The sequence below is a fragment of the Lynx rufus genome, unplaced genomic scaffold, assembly GCF_022079265.1.
Source record: "Lynx rufus isolate CCGP_SWC_20201006 ecotype Redwood Valley unplaced genomic scaffold, mLynRuf1.p SCAF_1, whole genome shotgun sequence".
Taxonomy (NCBI): Eukaryota; Metazoa; Chordata; class Mammalia; order Carnivora; family Felidae; genus Lynx; species Lynx rufus.
In genome coordinates, this window is record NW_025814823.1 from 141,805,753 (window position 1) to 141,827,438 (window position 21,686).

Here is a 21,686-nt window from a genome sequence, read left to right on the forward strand (position 1 = left end):
ATACACATTTTCAAGAAATAGGTTAAGTAAGCTGTCATATATTTTTAGAAAATAAACTGAAATGATTAAGGAATTCATTGGTTTACAACTGTACTGGAAAAAATACTTTGTGATAAAATGATACGCTTTTCTAGCCAATCAAGATAATCCAGGTTTGGCTATGGCCAGTGTATGCTGGAGCTGGCTCATATCTTCCCAACTTTGTGCTCAGTGATGTCAGGTTAGTAACTTGAAATTAATCACAGTGGGAGTATTTATACCACCAAAGTCAGAGGTTCCCTTTCCATTTTGAAGATCTGTTAAACATTTCCCAGTACACCACTGACAATAGCTATTATTCCTTGAAAATACAATTCAATTCTTTGTTCGTAAGAATTTTATTTGAAGACCTAAATCACTGGTGTTTTTTGTATAAATCTATCTTTCTGGGAAAAGACTTAAATGTTTCCATTGGTTAACAGTAATGGAAATGGTAGACTTTGACTATGAAAGGATAAATATGTGAGGCCTTATCCACAGAGAGCTTCTTTCTTTTGAAGGAATTGTACCCTATTTAGAATAAACTGCTCAAAATTTGGATTTTTAACTAAAAAAAAAAAGGTATCTTATTTTTAACTGAATCCGTATCTATGAAGCAAAATACTTAGACTTCAAAGAGAACCTGACAGATTTTAATTCTCTGTTAAAAATGTCTATGATTTAATGATAAAAGGTTAATTAAAAATATGGTGTAAAGTATGATATAAACAATTTTATTAGACGAATTCATTTATTTGACACATTAAATTAGGCAAAGAAAAATATATGCAACTGCATAAAAAGAATCACATTCTCCTACTACTTGAACATACAGCAGTGGTCAAAAATAATGAATTGTGGAATGGATCCCAAGATTTAATGAAAAAAAAAAAAAAACAAAACAAAAAAAACAAACACCCTGTACAGAAAAACTTCAGGCTTCTAACTTCACTGAATCCAATACTAAGCGTGCTTCCTTATATTCCTCAGCTTCTTCCAAGTCTTTTTCACTCTCCTGAAATGAAATATAATAATAATTAGATTTCTCCTTCTCAGCTTTAGTCCTTTGTGATTTCCTCAAATATTATAAACCAACAATATAAAAATCTCAAAAATTAACACAAAAATGATTCCAATCCCCATCTAAATATTGTTTAATTTCAAAGATTTCCCATGTTCTTTCTTCCTTTATAGTTAAGAGAAGAAAAATAGGTTTTGTTTTGTTTCACTACATAGCATTCTCACAGAGTAAGTGAAAAACATGGTCATCTACAGCTACTGGCATTAAAGAATTAAATAAAAACCTCAAAAAAATTAACACAAAATTTTATTCTCATTTTGTCAACATGTCACTATACAAAAGGATTATGAGTGGACTAAAAATAAAAAAAATGGTTTACTAAAATGTTACATATATAAAAACATTCAGACCAAATTAATCTTCCAACCACTCACAACGACCAAGAAGGCTAGTGGTGTCACACCAGAATTAAGTATCATCTTCAAATTAGAAAACTGAACTGTCCGCTTATTAATGAGTATTATATGTTGTACTACAAGGAAACAAAGTACTAACATCTTTTATTTTTTGACTGAGTGAATCTTTTCTTGATACTTTATACATAAAGCTCTTGCTAATATTATTATGCTAAGAGATAAGTGAAATAATATCATTTAAGTCATTTTGCATGTTTGATTTGTACTTAAATTAAGTAAAGCTATGGTTAGTTATTCATGTCAGGTCAATATAAGTTGGGAGCTGTACAAATAGTTATAGAGCAGAGGGAAGACGTATGTGTGTTTATTTAATATGAAAATTTAAAGCAAAAGGAGTAAGAATTTGCTTAACTCAGACGGCAGGTAAGAATTTCTTAAACCTCTACATGACACCTAAACATGTCTTTATTCTCTGTTGGTAAATATAAGCTCTTTGAGGGTAGAAATATTGTTGGATACATCCATATACACAAATATATCATCCAAAGACAGTGTAATTTTTTCAAGCAATTTGTATTACTTTTTTAGCTGCTATATTCATGAGAGGAAAAAAAACATTTAAATTGTCAGAAAATACAAATGGTGCTTCTGTCTCAAGGAGTATTTTAATATAGTAATTATTTTCTGCTTTCATCTATCTTTTATTTTAAAACCACAGCTTTACTTTTGTCTGTTAAGGAGAATTACCCTGCCTTTAAAAAGTTCCTATAGATAAATATGGAGTTCTGTGTCAAAATTAAAGTAAAATGTAAACACCTCTCTTTTTGTTTTTTCTTGCAGATTTAGTCCTAATACTATTTGGGTAGGAAAACAAATGTCATTCTTTTTCAAAGAATACATATGATCATCTCTCACCATACTTTTGTTATGTAAGGGACAATTATAAATCAGGAGAAAGCTATGTAGCTAGGTGATATTAGCTCAAGAAATAGAAACGTAAAATGAGATTAGTAAAGGAAATGTTAGAATTCATCAAATTATCATCAAACAGCAATAACAATTGTCTTGAATACAGTATTATTCAGTTATCTTTATTAAGAAAGAAATAAGAGGACTTTTACTTATTCTTAGAATCCTTTATAAAATGATTCTGCCACTGTACCACAAAGCATTTACACTATCAAGTACGATAACAGTGTTATCCAAGGACTGCCTATATTACAAGGCTTTGTTTCCCTCTCAAATGGATTTAGGTTTGACTCTAAAAGAATTCTAGATCTTTTTAAAAATTCATTTGAAACATTTGGATCTTTCAAAATTTTAAATAGTCTACTTATCACTAAAAATGTGCCAAAAAAGACCTTTATGTATGAAAACTAAATAATTCAAGATATTGCTGGACAATGTTAGTGCCATGAATATCTACCATGGTAACTCAAATATATTTAATTAACTAAGTTTAAACAGAATAAACATGTTAGATATAGTACTTCCACTGGAGGCATAATTTAAAACACAATTTGATCTCTATCAACTGTTTTAAAATATACTGGTATACAGGACAAGTGAACAAAACAGTCCCTAACTAGTTGACAGTGTTGAATACTAAGATTTGGCCTTCCATGCATTGGACTGAAAGAATTTTTAAACAGAATACAGAGAATTTTTTACTTACTAATAACTGCAGAAGATCACTATATGCAGCTTCCAACCTGCGCTGGCAATCTGGGATCATCATCCGGGACTCTTGAAGGATCTCTGCCTATAATGAAAATCTCTGTGAGACACGCAGAGATGGCAGAACTTATGTGTTTAGTTTATGCCTCTGTAAGTACCTAAAATGATTGAGGGGAATCAGGAAAAAATTACAGGTATGTTAAACAGTTCGATACTTTAAATTGTGATTATAAGAAGTCAGAAAGAATGACTATCATACTGTAAAATATTCAGAGTACAAGTTTTTGATCATTTGGTAATCACCTTCTCATACTAAGTGAAAATTAGCTGGAAAAGCTTTTCATAGAGCATTTATTTAAAAAGGCCATTTAAAATAAACTATTTTTCCTGCTGTCACAAAGCACCTTTATCCAAAATGGGATCAGCTGGTTATATAAATATCTCCTGCATCTTCCGAGTAATAAAGAAAAACACTGTTCAGATAATATCACATGGAGATAATTACTGCATGAAAAAAGTTATTGAGTTATTGATCACATCGTGTGCACACTGCAGGAGGTTCTCACTGAAAGACAGAGGTAAAGAAAAATGAAAAGCAAAGACCAGCAGGTTCATATTTTTGATGCTTATCATGCATAAAAAGTTATTACTTATCCTTGTGCTTCATTTTAGGAGAGAGATTATTCTCCCCATGCAGTTTGAGCCAAATTACCAACCTGGCACCCCTCTGAATCTGAACTTCTGCCTATTCCTCTTGAAGACAGACACAACAGAATTAAACACAAGAATATTTATTCTCGTGGATATTTCTGGACTTAAAATATAGCATTCAAAGCTGGACTGTAAAATATTGAATCATAAAAGAAAAAAATCAAATCATTCACTGAGAAACCAATCAACAGGAAGGTAAATAAAGTAGTGTCAGATGTTGGCCCTCAAATAGGTCTGTTTCCTAAGGTGGTAGGAAGCTTTATCTCCTTAAACTATTCTCAGAAAGAAACAGATCATTTAAACATTTATTTCCAAAAAGTAGTGTTTGGACAAATACCTTTGGTTAAATGGGTACAAATCCTGAACTTTTCCTAATAAGCTTTCTTACCTAGCTCATCTAAAATAAAAAGGAAAGACATTATATTTTAATACAAACTTAAATAACTCCCAGTATCTTCTTCCTTTTCCCCAATGGTTCTGTTATAGCTCTCACACTATAAACAAAAATCAGAATCATAATACACAAGGATGCTCTCTGTCCACATCTATTTTTTCAGGTGAAAACCTACTGTTGAACTTGTAATTCTTTTGCTAACAAGACACTGCTGAAAACTTCAGACAAAGGATCATGACTTTACTTCACTGCTCATCATACTATACCCTGAAATGTAATCACTGCCTTTAAATTATCTTATGTATCTGGTTAATTTGAATACATGTGAAAAATCAGTGACAGGCACATTTCATTGGATACATGATTCGTATTTCTTCCTTATGGACCTGCTTTGAGAATAGCTTTAATTAAGATGAAATGAATATAAACAGTAAGGTCAAAAACACAGTAAGTAGAAATGTTTTTACTTGTAAAAAATTTTTTTGAAAACTTTAGTATAGTATTGTCAATGAAATAAGCTTCAAGCAATGCGGCCCTCAAAAAATTCTATTATTATTCTATGCATTATTACAGAGCAAGAATCCTCAATTAATCTATCAAAACAGAACTCTGATGTAACTAGAGCCAAAGATCAGACTCTCCCATATACCAGCCCCAATTCATTTAAATAAGCTTAATGTAGGTCTATAGGATGCCAGGGACGAGGGATATAAAAATGAAAAGAGAAGGTCTGTCCTCCATTCCAGTAGAGGAGCACGAACATGAAAATAAACACTTGACACAGCTTCAAGAAGACCATGCCACTGGGAGCCAAAGGCATACAGTACACTGATGACTATGATGTGGAATCCATAAACCACATCTTTATCAAGGCCATAAATCATGTACTTTACCTTGTAACAATGAATTACAACTGTCAGGAATAATTTTAAAAGACCATATATAAGGTGTGATTATATAGTAAAGACACCCCTCAAAATACCTGAACTAAACTAAATGAGTATTATCTTTCAAAATGTTCCCTTAGGAAGGGGTCACTCAAATGAATGGTACCTCTGTTTACAATATCTGAATAAACTCTCAGTTTTTTCTAATGCTGACTAGGACAAGACTGAGGCTAAGTCAGGATCTTGGCACAAATTGGGAGGAAGGGGAGATAGGTAAGGAGTCTTAGGGAACACAACAGGATGTGGTTGTACTTATGTCTTACTGTTTTTAAAACAAGTTGTGATTTTGGGGTATCATAATGGAAGTTAGTCAGGTAAAATGGAAGTCTGGGGAGGCTTAGCAACTCTCAGATTATAATAATGAATATATTACTAAACTAAAGTTGAATCAATTTCCTTTATAATCAAATGTAGATAAGTTGGAGAGGGAAAGGAAAAGCCATAATTGGCAGATTTTCATTTTTTCAGAAAGAAGAGTTCCATGAAAGAATCTGGCCAATGTCAAGTTCTTTTGCTATTGCTCAATTGACATAAGATTTCTAGCTTCTTTAATGATCCATTCACCCAGGGCTGGCTATACCTAAAATAATCTACAGGCACTCTAATTTTGGTATACTGGCTGTCTCTGGAACCAATGGTAACTACATTAGTTTGCCAAACTGGGCTTTAGGGTAGTTCAGAGATGACTGTAACAATGGTTAAGTCTCCTTTTACCTGGAGGTAAAATGGTAACGTGCTAATAAACATGTTAAGAAATCCATCTGACTTTTAAAAGAGACAGAAAGAGAAAAGTGTAACTATGTAAGGTCATGCATATGTTAAGGACCTTGGTTATGGTGGATATTTTACAATGTATAAATTTATCAAATCATCAAACTGCACACCTTAAATATATACAATTTTAAACTGTCCACTATACCTCAATATAGACAGGGGAGAAAGACATAAAGATGGCCTCCAATGATCCTGCTCTTGTGCAGTCGCCTCCCACACTACTTTTGGGCTGGGCCTGTGACCAAAGGAATATGGCAGCAATGGCCTTCTGGAACCTAAGACCAGCTTCCACATGGGCTTCCTGAAAAGCTTATTTTTAGGAAATCCTTCTCTCAGGACCCAGTTGTCATGCTGTAAGAAGTGGAGGAAGGAAGGGAGGGAGGGAGGAAGGAGGGAGGAAGGAGGAAGGAAGGATTTTGACTTGTGTTTTGTGGTTACTGAGAAATGACTAAGGATATGCAATGAATTCCATGAATAAAAAATAATCTGGGCCTGGGGTGCCTTGGTGGCTCAGTTAAGTGTCCAACTCTTGATTTTGGCTCAAGTCATGATCTCATGATTCGTGAGTTCATTCTCAAGTCAGGCTTTGTGCTGACAGTGTGGAGCCTGCTTGGCATTTTCTCTCTCTCCCTCTCTCTCTGCCCTTACCCCGCTTGTACTCTCTCTCTCAAAATAAATAAATAAACATAAAAAATAATAATAATCTGGGCCTTAATTGCTAAGGTGTCAGTGATTACTTTAAAAATAAATGGTCGGGGCGCCTGGGTGGCGCAGTCGGTTAAGCGTCCGACTTCAGCCAGGTCACGATCTCGCGGTCCGTGAGTTCGAGCCCCGCGTCAGGCTCTGGGCTGATGGCTCAGAGCCTGGAGCCTGTTTCCGATTCTGTGTCTCCCTCTCTCTCTGCCCCTCCCCCATTCATGCTCTGTCTCTCTCTGCCCCAAAAATAAATACAACCTTCTGCTCTCTGCAAAAAAAAAAAAAAAAAAAATGGTCTAAATCCACCAGCTCAAAGACAGAGATTCAGAGACTGGGCCAACTCAACTATATACTGCCCACAAGAAACTCACTTCAAACAAAATCAAACAGAGAGTTTCAAAATAAAAGGATGGAAAAGAATGTTATCAGGCAAACATTAAAAAGACAGAAAAAGCAGGAGTGACGATATTAATACTGCTTCAGAGCAAAAAAATAAATATTAGAGACAAAGAGGGATGTTACATAATAATAAAATGATCAACAAGAAAAAAAATACCTAAATGTGTATGTACTAACAACAGAGCTTCAAAATACATAACACAAAAACTGATAAAGCTAAAAGGAGAGAGACAAATCCACACATATACCCAGGGATTTTAATACCTCACTCTTAGCAATTGGTAGAAGTACTAAAACAAAAAAATCAGCAAAGATCTATAAAAAAAAAAACCAACACCATCAACGAACAAGATCTAACTGACATTTATAGAACACTCTATCTAAGAAAGAAAAATACAAATACTTTTCAAGCACCCATGAAACATTCATCATAGTATACCATAACCGGGGTCAAACAACAACAAAACAAACAAAAATCTCAACAAATTTAAATTAAAAGAACTGAAATAACACATAGTGCATGTATGACTATAATGAAATAAAATTAAAAACCAATAATAAACATAAGCAGGGAAATCTTTAAACCACTTAGAAATTAAACAACATACTTGTAAATAACCAAAGAGTCAATAAGGAAGTCTCAAAAGAAACAGAGAAATACACATATAAATGATAATGAAAATATAACCTATCAAATGTTGTAGGATTAAGTTATAGCAATGCCAAGAGGGAAATTTATAGCAGTAAATCCTTATGTTAGGAAAAAGGAAAGATCTCAATTTAAAAATCTAAGTTCTTACTTCAGGAACCTACAAAAAGAAGCACAAAATAAACCCCAAACAAGAAGAGGGAAATAATAAAAATAAGATCAGAAATCAAAGAAATTAGAAATAAAAAAAAAACCAACAGAGACAATCTAGGAAACAAACAGCTGAGTTTTTAAAAAACTGGTAAATCTCCAGTAAAACTGACAAACATAAAGTGAGAAGACACAAATCACTAATATCAGTAACAAAACAGATCATATCTCTACATATCTTGCAACCATTAAAGGAAAAAAATTTCACAATTTTATAATCCTGTTCATAATGATCATGAATTCAACAACTTAGGAGAAATGAACCAATCCCTTGAAAACTACAGACCACCAAAACTGAAATGATAACCTGAATATTTCTACAATCATGAAAGGAATTGAATTTTAATTTTTTTTTTTACATTTATTTATTTTTGATAGAGACAGAGCACAAGTGGGGGAGGGGCAGAAAGAGAAGGAGACACACAATCCAAAGCAGGCTCCAGGCTCCGAGCTGTCAGCACAGAGCCCGACGCGGGGCCCAAACTCACAAACTGTGAGATCATGACCTGAGCCGAACTCAGACGCTTAACTGACTGAGCCACCCAGGCATCCCAGGAATTGAATTTTAATAAAAAAGAAACAGAACTCTTCAAACCTAGATAGTTCCACTGAGCGATTTTATCAAATATTTAAAGAAGAATTAACACTAACTTTACACAAATACTTTAAGAAAAGAGAAGAGGGAATATTTTCCAGCCAATTTTACGAGATGAGAATTAACTTGATACCAGAAACAGACAAAAGCAGTATAAAAAAAGCAAACTGCAGACCATAAACTTCGATACAAAAATCCTTAACAAAGCATTAGCAAACAGAATCCACCAATATATGAAAACAATTATACACCACAATCAAGTGAATAAGCAGGTATACAAGGCTGGTTCAACATTTAAAAATCAATCCATGTAATCCACAATATCAATAGGCCAAAGAAGAAAACTCATATGGTTTTATCACATGATACAGAAAAAGCCTTTGACAAAACCCAACACCCATTCATGATAAAAATGCTCAGCAAAGTAGGAATACAGAACTTCCTCAACTTGAAAAACATGATTTACAAAAAACGTACAGCTAACATTACACTTACGGCAAAAGACTGAATGCTATCTCCCTAAGATTAGAAACAAATGGAGATGTCCACTCTGACCACTCTCATTCAACACAATACTGTAAGTCTTAGCCAGAGCAATCAGGTGAGAAAAGGAAGTAAGATATACAGATTGAAAAGAAATAAAAGTGTCTCTACTTACAAATGACATGATTGTGTCTGTAGAAAGCCAGAAGGAATACACAAAAAAATCTTAGAAACTAGATAGCTCAGTAATGTCGCAGGTTACAAGATCAACACACAAAAAACTGAATGTACTTCCATATTGGATAACAAAATACTATATGTGGAAACCAAAACTAAAAACAATACCATTTATATTTTCAAAGAAAATGAAATACTCAGGTAGAAATCTAACAAAACTTCCAGGATCTATATACTGAAAATTATGAAATGCTGATGAAAGAAGTAGGACCTAAATAAACTGTTAAGACTTCTCATGTTCACTGACTGGAAGACCTGACATAGTAAGGATGTCAATTCTCTCCAAACTGTTATACAGGTTTAATGCAATTCCTATCAAAACTTAGCAAGGTGTTCTATAGACCTAGACAAATTTACAATTTTTATGGAAAGGCACAGGAAGTAGAAAAGCTAAAACAAACCAAAAAAAAAAAAAAAAAAAAAAAGAAGGAGGAGGAGGAGGAGGAGAAAGTGAGGGGATTCACTTTTCCACAATTGAAGCTTACTCTATAGCTACAGTAACCAAGACAGGGTGGTATTTGTAAACGAATAGGTTAATGGATAAACCACAGGTTAATGGATCAAAAGAGAATCCCAAAATAGACCCACACAAATATGTCCAGTGGCTTTTTGACAAAGGTACAAAAGCAATTCAATGAGGGAAGGATAACGTATTCAACAAATACTGCTGGAGCAACCGGGCACCTATAGGCAAAAAGATGAACCTCAAACTAAACCTCACACCTTATATAAAAATTAACTCAAAACTGATCAAACATTTTTTTATTTTTAAAAAAAATTTTTAAATGTTTATTTTTGAGACAGAGAGAGACAGAGCATGAACGGGGGAGGGTCAGAAAGAGAGGGAGACACAGAATCCGAAACAGGCTCCAGGCTCTGAGCTGTCAGCACAGAGCCTGACACGAGGCTCGAACCCACAAACCGTGAGATCATGACCTGAGCTGAAGTCAGACGCTTAACCGACTGAGCCACCCAGGCGCCCCAAAACTGATCACACCTTAAAGGATAGACATAAAACCACAAAACTTTTAGACAAAAAATAGAAAATCTTTGGGACTTAGGACTAAACAAAGAGGCCTTAGACTTGAGACCCAAAATATAATTCACAAAAGAAAACATTAGCCATAAATTAGATGTTCTCAAAATTAAAAACTGTTGCTCAGTGAAAGACCTTGTTAACAGGCTAAAAAGACAAATTACAGACTAAGAAAATATTTCCAAGCCACATATCTAACAAAGGGCATTTACCTAGAATATACAAAGAACTCTCAAAACTTAAAAGTAGAAAAAGTGTCTAATTAAAAAGTGAGAAGAACAGACATTTCACTAAAGAGAATATACACACACAAAGAAGCAAAAGATACTCAACATTATAGTTGTTAGTAAATCAAAACTAAAAGCACAATTAGATATCATTACACATCTATCATGTAGGTGACAGCTATATGCTAAAATAAAAAAGTGATAACACCAAATGCTGGTGAGGATGTGGAAAAATCAAATCATTCACACATCCCTGGTGGGAATGTAATATAGTACAGCCACTTTGGAAAAGAGTTTGGCAGTTTTCTTTAAAAAAAAAAATGTACTTGGGGCGCCTGGGTGGCGCAGTCGGTTAAGCGTCCGACTTCAGCCAGGTCACGATCTCGCGGTCCGTGAGTTCGAGCCCCGCGTCAGGCTCTGGACTGATGGCTCAGAGCCTGGAGCCTGTTTCCGATTCTGTGTCTCCCTCTCTCTCTGCCCCTCCCCCGTTCATGCTCTGTCTCTCTCTGTCCCAAAAATAAATAAACGTTGAAAAAAAAAATGTACTAATACAACACAGCAATTTCTTGGGTATTTATCCCAGAAAAATGAAAATTTATGTTCCTGCAAAAACTGTCTACAAATGTTCATAGCAGCCTTTTTCATAGCAGCCCAGAGCTGGAAACAGTCTAAATGTCCTTCAGTGGTTACACCTATGATACCATGGAATACCTGGAATACTGCTCAGCAATAATAAGAAACAAAGTTGATAGACTCTATGATTTTAGTGGACCTCAAGGAATTATTTTCCTCAAGGAAAAAGCCAATTTCAAAAGATTACATACTGTATGATCCTTTAAACAGTATTAATTACTTAGGACTTAGGGGTGGAGGACAGGGACTACAAAGAAGTAGCACAGACAGTCTTGTGATGGAATAGTTTTCCACCTTGATTGTGGTTGTAGTTATACATACCACATGTGACAGAATTGTATCGGACTATATACAAACACACACACACAAATGAGTACATGTGTAACAGGTGAAACATAAATAAGGTCTGTGGTGCGTTTCATGGTCTGGATATTATAATTATACAAGATACCATTACTAACAATGCAGCAGCAACAGTGAAGGGTATATGTGACTTCCCTGAACATTTATTGCAACTTCCTGTGAATCTATAACAAAACACAAAACAAGTGTACAGAGTATCATTTATAAACCTGAGTATAGGTAACAAGAGGCACTAAAATTTTCTTGCATCAGTGGAAGCTATTTTAAATATTTTTGTTATTGATAAAAGTAATATGGTGTTTCTTGCAGAATCAATCTTGTGAAAGACACTTCATCAAATTCCTCTTTTCGACTGAAGCTTCCTATTATTTTCCACATATTTGAAGAAAAAAATTCTCCTTCATTTTAGGAAAAAGAAATATCCAATTATGAATGTTTAACTCATGTTTCAAGTAAATCACAAAACAATGTGTGTGCATCTTTCTCAAAAAGACACATTTACAACTCTGCAACTATATGTAATAACTATAAATCCTTGTTGGAAAAATTGTACCAGTTTGGTTTTTTTAATATTGCTTCTGGAAAATAAGAGGAGTCATGCCTCAGGTGAAATAACAGGGATACACATTTGATTACCACTGCTAATCATTTCTGCTCCAAGATAGGCTTAAAAAAACAAAAGACCAGAATACCTTCACTATTTGAGGGCAAAATCTTCTGCATCCATCCCTAATTTAGATGAGGTGAGTAGAGAACAAGAGGGATATGGTGAGCAGAGGACCAAAATCAATTTGGGCAATATCTGAAGGTTGTGTTACACCGTTCAGCCAGAAAAGATGAATTCTTTGACTGACTGGTATTTTGGCCTCTTAGCATCCGTCTTCTGCCTAGTTACTTATTTTACAAAAACCAAAATTAGGCCTAGTCCAGGAAAGTCCAATTTGGACAACCAATTACAGGTAAGAAGTTTGGTAGGGACTGACATTATAAATGTGTGTTATTAAGATAGTTCCGGTTCAGAAGATCCAGGATAGCCAGAGCAAAATGGATCCAAATGACAAAAGAGCCAAAGTAGTGAGAAGTGGCTAAGGAGAGTATTTAGCTCAGAACTACAGTGAGACGAGGAGAGAACCCACAAAACACAGCACTTGGCTTCCTTGATATTTTCTACGAGGGGCACAGCAGATGTAAAGAAACTATTACCGACATTAAAGTCGTAGGCAAACAGGAATAAAGCAGTGCTTCGGGCAATGCAACTCCCACTGCATATAAAAAAACCATGAATCTCTGACCACCGTATAGCTAAACTAGGGAAAGGAAATTGAGAAAAGCATGTAGCTTGAGTTAAAGACAAGGTTTCATCAAACAAATAAAATTGCAGTTGACAACTGTATACACTGCAGGTTGATAATCGAAGTAAACAGAAAGACTTACTGTTCTGTAATTAGATATGGGATGGTATTTTTGAATGTAAGTGTGAAGTGGACTAGGAACCTAAGAAATCATGTTATAAACCATGACTGCTGTGACAAAGTAGAGAATTTTGACATGGCTGAATGTAGATAGGATTTTTAAACAAAAAATTTCCCCTTTTTATAACTTCCCCTTTTTATGTAGTCAATGATAATGTAGTAAGAGGCTAATACTTTTAAATAACAATTAGAACCCAGGATTCAATGAAGAGTTAATCCTTACCTATAAAGCAGTAACTTTAATGAAAGATGATCAATATATACATAGTAAAACAAATTCTGTGATAATCTGTGACATTTGTAGAATTTTATTTAGAAAGACAACATATTTATTCTTCACTTCAGTAACTTACAACTCCTATCCTAGTTATACAGCTATGTTTTAATATGTTACTGGTGATTAAAAGAATAGGGCAGGGGCGCCTGGGTGGCGCAGTCGGTTAAGCGTCCGACTTCAGCCAGGTCATGATCTTGCGGTCCGTGAGTTCGAGCCCCGCGTCAGGCTCTGGGCTGATGGCTCAGAGCCTGGAGCCTGTTTCCGATTCTGTGTCTCTCTCTCTGCCCCTCCCCCATTCATGCTCTGTCTCTCTCTGTCCCAAAAAAAATAAATAAACGTTGAAAAAAAAAAAAAAAAAAAAAGAATAGGGCAAAGAAAAAACTAAGTGAGGTCAATACCTACACAACTGGAAAAATAAGCCTTATTTCAAGAGAAGAAGGACGTGAATGAAATGAAGGTATATACTACATCATACTATTTCTTATTAGATGTTGGAAAACGACACAGGGCATTAAAGTGAGAGAGGTACAAGAGTGATACAAATATTTACAGAAGTACATACTTCAAAAGCATTTAACCATCATAATTTTAAGAATCAAAAAGTTATATTCCACATATAAATCCTTATGAAGAGCAGTTATATCCTAAAGGTCAGTATATTGGGGGACATATTACATCTATAAATCTGTTTACAAATCCTCCCTTAATTTATGAGTATCTTATACAAAAATGTCCTCTGCTTTACCACACACAGAGGAAGGCAGGCTCTCCCAGAAGCTCAAAAATTAAAAAGGTTTTCTTCCTGGATGTTTTAAATGACACCGTGTTCCTTCTGCACCACAGATAGCAACTGCCTGCAGAAAAATCCATTTTAAGTGATTTAACACTGCTGAATTAAGTCTGGGTTGAGTGTTCGCTATTATAATTTGTAACATAATTTATATGATAAAAGCCACTGTGATTGCACTGTGTTCTAATTTTAAAAAGAAGTCTTAAGATACAATCTGCATAAGCTTGTTTATATTCTTTCTTTTAAAATTTATTTATTTTGAGAGAGAGAGAGCAGGGTAGGGGCAGAGACAGAGAGAGGTGGGGGGGGGGGCGGCGGCGAGGAGAGAAAGAATGCCAAGTGGGCTCTGCCCTGTTAGCAAAGAGGCCAATACAGGACTGGAACTTACAAACTGCAAGATCATGACCTGAGCCAAAATCAAGAGTCCGATGTTTAACCAACTGAGCCATCCAGGCGCCCCTGTACTCTCCTTTTTCTTAGTGTCATCTGGATTTTATTCTATGTGCACTGCACAATGGATTTTAAGTAAAGGAGAAAAAGATCTGATGTACCATTTTGAAGTTTATTTATTTTAAGAGAAAGAATGCAAGCTGGGGAGGGGCAGAAAAAGAATCCCAAGTAGGCTCTACACTCAGTGCAGAGCCCAACATGGTTCTTGATTTCACAGCCTGAGCTGATACCAAGAGTCGAATGCTTAACTGACTGAGCCACTCAGGCGCCCCTGATGTACTATTTTAAAGAGATCAATCTGGCGGCTGTGGTGGGAGGGAATGGAGGTGTCAAGAGACAAAGATGTATGCCAACTAGGAGGCTTTTGCAATAGCGTGCGCAAAAGATGATAGTGAACACGATTAGGGGTGGTGGCAGAAGGCAAAGAAATGGAATAGGAAACAGGACTTGCTTATATTAGCTGTGATTATTAGAGAGAGAGAAAGCACCAGGAAGAGACCCACTAAATTTTTGGCTTTAGGTATTGGGATGACTGGAGGTATCATTTACTGAAAGGGGATAACAAGAGAAGGAACGGCTTTTTGTTTGGGGAAGGTGGGTTAGTTTAAGCGAAGACCAAGATTTTATTTTATTGTATTGTATTGTATTGTATTGTATTGTATTGTATTGTATTGTATTGTATTTTATTTTATTTTATTTTATTTTAGAGAGAGAGCAAGTGAGCAGGGGAGAAGGGTGGGGGGGGGGAGGGAGAGAGGGAGGGGAGAGAGAGAGAGAGAGAGAGAGAGACTGAGACTATAGCAGGCTCCACACTCAGTGCAGAGCCCAACATGAGGCTTGCTTCCATGACCCTGGGATCATGGCCTGAGACAAAATCAAGAGCTGCATGCTCAACCAACTCAGCCACCCAGGTGCCCCAGACTTTTATTTTGGACACCAAAGAGAATATCAAGTAGGTGATTAGTTGAATATATGTATCTCTGGAATGGTCAAGGCTAGAGATATAAATTGGGAGATACTGGCACTAGTCCCTCCCAAGTAAGCAGGAACTCTGGTTTTTTGTTTGTTTTGCTGCTCTTTTAAAGGCCATACCTAAAAGAATGCCTGGAACAGTATTTGGCAAGCAGCAGGGGATTCAATAAATATCTGTTGAGTAAATAAATGAGTAGACATAAAAACGATACTTAAAAGTTATAGAATGGTATGAGCTTACCCAGAGATTGTAGACAGAACTCTTAAAGGTTAAAATACACACACACGCACACACACAGGGGAGTGCAGGATGGGGGAAGACAGCACAGGGGGAGGAGGAGGGTTTCAGCAAAGGAGACTGAAGAATAAGGATAGTGAAACAGGAGGAAAACAGGAGACTATCCTATTAAAGATGCTAATATAAAAGAACGCTTCAAGGAGAGTGCTTATCTGTGTCAAATGCTGTTGAGGTGATGTAAGATGAGGACAAAGACATGAAAACAGTATCACTGATGGTTCTAACAAGGGTTAGGGAATATAATCCATTCTAATAGGAAGGAAGGTAGTACAGGTACAGATGCAGATAGGTTGAAAGATTTTGTCATGGGAAAAAGAGAAAGTCCCCAATAGCTTCTATTTTCTCAAGGAATTACGAAACAAGTGTCAGCTATGCTATGATGCTATGATGGATTTGCAATGATGTGGATGGAGCTTGAGTGTTTCATGGTAAGTGAAATCAGTCAGAGAAAGATAAATACCACATGATTTCACTCACATGTGGAATTTAACAAACAAAACAGATGGACAGATGGGAAGGGGGAAAAAGAAAGTGGGAAACAAACCACAAGAGACTCTTAAGAATAGAGATCAAACTGAGGTGTGATGGAGGGAGGTGGGTGGCGGGAAGGGCTAAATGGGTGATGGGCATTAAGGAGGGCACTTGTTGGGATGAGCACTGGGTGTTTTATGTAAGTGATGAATCACTAAATTCTACTCCTGAAATCATCATTACTGAGTATGTTAACTAACTTGAATTTAAATAAAAATTTGAAAAAAAATGCTATGATGAGAATAAATAAGCTGTTATGGGACAAGAGAGGAGGAGCACCTATCTCCATCTTTAGGTAGAGTGTAGGGGATGTTTAAAGGATAAACACGAATTTATAAGGAGAAGGTATGTAGGAGAAGTGGGAAGAACATCTCACACATATGCAGTATGTCTGCGGCAAAGGAAAAGAGCATGATCAGGAAATGAAAAGGTCCAGGGAGGGAATGGCAAGAGATAAGGGTGGATAGGCAGGCACTCAAATCAAGAAGAACCTTGTATGCAGTACTAAGGAAACTGAAATTTGTTATGAGGAAAATCAGGAGAAGCCACTAAAAAGGGTAACATATATATTTATTTTGGTGGTCTTCAAATCAAAATATTTACAAAAATATCTGTAAATTTAAATATACAAGTATATTTAATATAATGTTAGGTCATATATATATATATGTATGTGTGTGTGTGTGTGTGTATTAAGGTTTATTTATTTATTTTTGAGAGAGAGAGAGAGAGAGAGAGAGAGAGAGAGAGAGAGAGAGAGAGAGAATATGAATCCCAAGCAGGCTCTGCACTGGAAGTGCACAGCCCAACGAAGGACTCGAAGCCACAAACTATGAGATCATGACCTGAGCCTGAGCTGAAACTAAGAGTCTGATGCTTAATTGACTGAGCCACCCAGGTACCCCAAGGATTCAATTTTACCTGCTTTTTAATGGCATAATTTTCACCATCTTCAGCTTTCATTTTTTCAATCTTTTCTTCTTGTTGTTTTGCTTCCTTTTCATACATCATTTTTTCTTTGACCAGTCTATAAATAAATCAGAAATGTTTCCAAGAATTAACTTTCTCTCTAGAAAACAGATCACAGGAAACAAAGAAACTATGTAAATATAAAACATGCTTAAAATAGCAAAGTATGTGTACTAGATGGGAAGGATGAGAGGAAGGAAAGAAAAATACTTTAGCCATAGATGTAATACGTCTGATCCTCAGGCCCATGATATTCTATACCTCTCTAAAGCAGGTGCAAACTTCAAAACATAAAACTCTTAAATTTTTAATTAAAAACATATTTCACTATAATAATTGTATTTACAATGTAAAAACATACTCAAAATTATTATTACTAGTATTTCTGTCTAGCTTTATTATTAATATATGTTTTCCAAACTTTTATACACGTACTTGAAACAACATAATGGAAAAAGCTCAGCTTACTGGGAAAAAATCAGTATATTGCATTCCAAATCCAAAACAAAGTAAGACAACAATAAAGTTATTTAACAATCGTTTACTGTGCATTTGATCTTATCCCTGACATTCCTTGTGTGAGGGACTGGGGTAGATAGTTTAGACATGGTTCTCTTATAGACAAATAGTGGAAACACATATTTACATACTAAAGCAAGAAAAGGTATTCATCTTTATCAATAAATCAGGAGATTTTCAACAATAAATTGGAATAGAGAAATACAAAGTTCCACTGATTACCTCTCAGATAACCAAAATGCAATTAAACCATAATAGCTCAATCTCTTGTAATCCTGATTAATAAAAGTTTTAATATAAAACAAAAATGTAGTTCAAGAAAACAGTAATATTCTGATATACACAATACCTAAAGTAGAATAAAAAGCTTTCACAGACCATACATATTAAAAGCAGCTTTCTCCATCTGGTTTGCTTACTTATTTCTACATATATGTTGATGGGATGGAATTTAAAAATCATTATTAGAACATGGCTCTTGTTTAATCATTTGCAATGAAAATTTGTAAATGTATTTCAAAATATTTAATTTTCATATTCTAATAGGTCTTAATATAAGTTCAGAAATCTAAAAAAAATATTTTGTCCTTTTAAATCAGATTTTAAATTTGGATTTACATCACCACATAAACTACAAATTAAATATTAAAACACTAAAAATGGTCCATTTGGAATTTTGAGGTGTAAGCAAGGTTCATCTTGTCTTTCATGATCTCGTGTTCATGATAGAAAAAGAAAATATAATAAAATTATAACAATATTTACAGTAGAGTATTATATGACCTTCATACCCTTGTTCTGAAGTATTTCAAAGTGAAAAAACTACGGTACAAAATAGATACAAAATACAAAATTTTATGTTACAATGAATATTAACAAACAACAGAGGATACTCAAGAAACAAATAATAAAGGACACTTGGGAAAGTACTATTTGTGGTTACCTGAGGAGTAAAGCACTAATGATTTGGTGTAGGCGAAGTCAGATGAGAGTTAAATTTTTGGGGGGGGGGGCTTTTACCTTTATTCTTCACTTGACTTTCAAAACATTCCTATAGCTGAATATTAATACAAACGCAATAGTAAGTAGTGAGCTACCATTATTATAGTCCTTCACTCATTCACTAGTGCATATAAAATGCCAACAGTCAGTGGTATTCACTGGCCTCATTTAGAGATCTGACACTGAATATCACCCTTAGGCTAATGTTCATCATCCTCCTATGCTTCTCCATCGTAATGGTGCCATCTTCCTGATTTGGATCAAAGTTCACCAGTTTTTTCAATTTTGAATAATTTTAAAGTTTGCTAGCTATTCCTTTACCAATATTTTCTAAGTTTTCTGGAATAAAGCAAAATTCAATTAGAAAGACACCTAAATACATTTAATAGTTTTAATTCTCTAAACATGGCTCTTTTGCAAGTTTTGCAAAAACTTGTACTAGTTAAAATAACAAGTACAAATATAAAGTCATAATTTGTTATACTTAAAAGGCATAATTAACTGAAAATATTTTCCATTATTGTTACAAACCCATACTCACAGAGGAACAGCAATTTCAAAATCTGGTCACTTTCAGTAGTTAGACAAATAAACAAATGACAGGAAACTACAAAAAGAAGTAACAGCAATAGAAAAGGATGGACATAAGGAGAAACTTTAAGAAATGAAAATCATTAGGATAGTGATAATCAACTAATAACTTAAACTAATTATCTAAATATGACAATAACATGATCTTAAATACGTAGTCCAGTGTTTTCCAAACTACTCCATGGTATGTGAATGGTCAAATAAGCTTAAAAAACAGTTTGCCAAATTTTACAGATTTAGGATATGTATTTGTATGTTAAAAGGTCCTAAGAAGTCTTGCAGTAAGGAAATCAGTTTAACTTTGTTCAACTGCAAGCTTACTTGGGGCAAAAAAAAAAAAAGAAAAAAAAAAAGACTTTTTCCCCACTCAACATTCTCCAGAACAGCTGTTCCTCAACACAAGTTTTGAGAAGTACATTGTAGATATCTGTAAACTACACAAATTTGTATACGACCCATTTAAACATACTGTTCATAAAATTCTAAGTAGAATAAAAGTTTTGGGTAAATCAAGAATTAAGAGAACTTGAAATTAAAAAAGTTTTAGCTTAATTTGTCTTGATTTTACAGTTTTTCTTACTGTAAATAAGATTTTCATAGTTATAACCAAACTTGTACTAAGGGCCATCTAATAAGTAACAGTCCAATACCAACTAAGGATACAGATAATCGGCCAATACAATTAACAGTGGTAATAAACTATAATAAATTGGTATTTAGAAAAACGTTATGGATATTTTCAAACAAAAAATCTAGAGAAAATAGCATAACAAATCCCATGTATTCTTCACTGAGCTTTCACAATTAATATTCTGACAGTCTTGTTTCATGTATCTCCTGCCACTTATTTACATATTTACTTATTATTATTTTCAGATATTTTATCTGGTTTGATTTTTGAGGTTAAAGCCTGTGACTTCTACCCCAACTCCTCACCTTACACCAATCATATACAAAAATTAATTCAAAATGGATCAAAGATCTAAAAGGCTAAAATTATGTAACTTTTAGAAAAACACATCAGGGATAAATCTTTTTTTTAGGGGTAAACCTTGATAACCTTGTGACTTTCTAGATATAACACCAAAACCACAAGAAACAGGAAAAAAAAATTGGCTTTTGTCAAAATCAAAAACTTTTGTGCTCTGAAGAACACTATTAGTTAAGTGAGAAAGACAACAGAATGGGAGAAAGTATGTGGAAATAATATATTGGGTAAGTTTGTATCCAGAATATATAAGAACTCTTACAATTCAATAATAAAAAGACAAATAACCCAATTAAAAAAATCAGTAAAGAGAATCTGCATAGTATACAAATGCCCAATAAACACATGAAAAGATGATCAACATCATTAGTCTTCAGGGAAATGTACATCAAAATCACAGTAAGACATCACTTCATATTCATTAAGATGATTATAATTAAAAAGGAAGAAAAAAAAGTCAGATAATAACAAGTGTTGCTGACAAGGCATGTGGAAAAATTGAAACCGTCAAATCCTAATGGTAGGAATGCAAATTGGTGCAGCTGCTTTGGAAGTTTGGCCATTCCTCAAAAAGTTAAACACAGAGTTACCATATGTATCAGTAATTCCATTCCTAAGTGTCTACCCAAGAGAAAAGAAAACATATGTCCACATAAAAACTTGTACATGAATGTTCACTGTAGCATTATGCATAATAGGCAAAATGTGAAAACAACTCGAGTCTATCAAATGATGAATGGACAAATAAAATATGATATACCCATACACTGGAATAATATTTAACAACAGAAAGAAATGGAGTACTGATTTATGCTGTAACACGAATGAACCTTGAAAACATGCTAAGTCAAAGTAGCCAGACAGAAAAGCCCACGTATTTATACGATTCTATTTATAAGATATATCTGGAATAGGCAAGTCTGTGGAGACAGATTAGTAGTTGACTAGGACTAGAAAGGATGAGGGAAGAACTGGGAGTCTAATTTAATTGCTAAAGGGTCAGGGGTTTATTTTTTCAGGTGATGAAATGTTCTAAAAATAACTGTGGGGACAGTTGTACAACTCTATGAATATACTAAAACCAAATAAACAGTATACTTTACACGGATGATTTGTATGGTATGTAAATTATATCTCAATAAAGCTGTTTACAAAAAGAAAAGAAAAAAGAACTTGCTAGGATCACAAAATCCGCTACAAGTATGTATTCACTGGATACATTCAAGCTTAGAATTGTGACAGTTGAACATGTGAACATCCAGTACAGAAATGTGCACTGACTTATAGTTTAAAAGTGCTTTAACAGTTTTCAGTATTGAGATAAAAACATCCTCTGAGATC

At 34.5% G+C, this 21,686-nt stretch overlaps 1 protein-coding gene across 1 annotated transcript in view; it reads right to left on the bottom strand.

Moving 5' to 3' along the window:
- Positions 1 to 736: 736 nt before the first annotated feature.
- The window catches only part of TBCA (tubulin folding cofactor A), a 77,796-nt gene continuing 56,846 nt past the window's right edge, over positions 737 to 21,686 (bottom strand). Inside the window, exons 2-4 of the mRNA XM_047088344.1 lie at positions 17,198 to 17,303; positions 3,131 to 3,217; positions 737 to 1,033 (exon numbers count right to left, since the gene is read on the bottom strand). Coding sequence (XP_046944300.1) covers positions 953 to 1,033; positions 3,131 to 3,217; positions 17,198 to 17,303 — 274 coding nt within the window. The 3' untranslated portion in view covers positions 737 to 952. The remainder of the gene's footprint in view (positions 1,034 to 3,130; positions 3,218 to 17,197; positions 17,304 to 21,686) is intronic.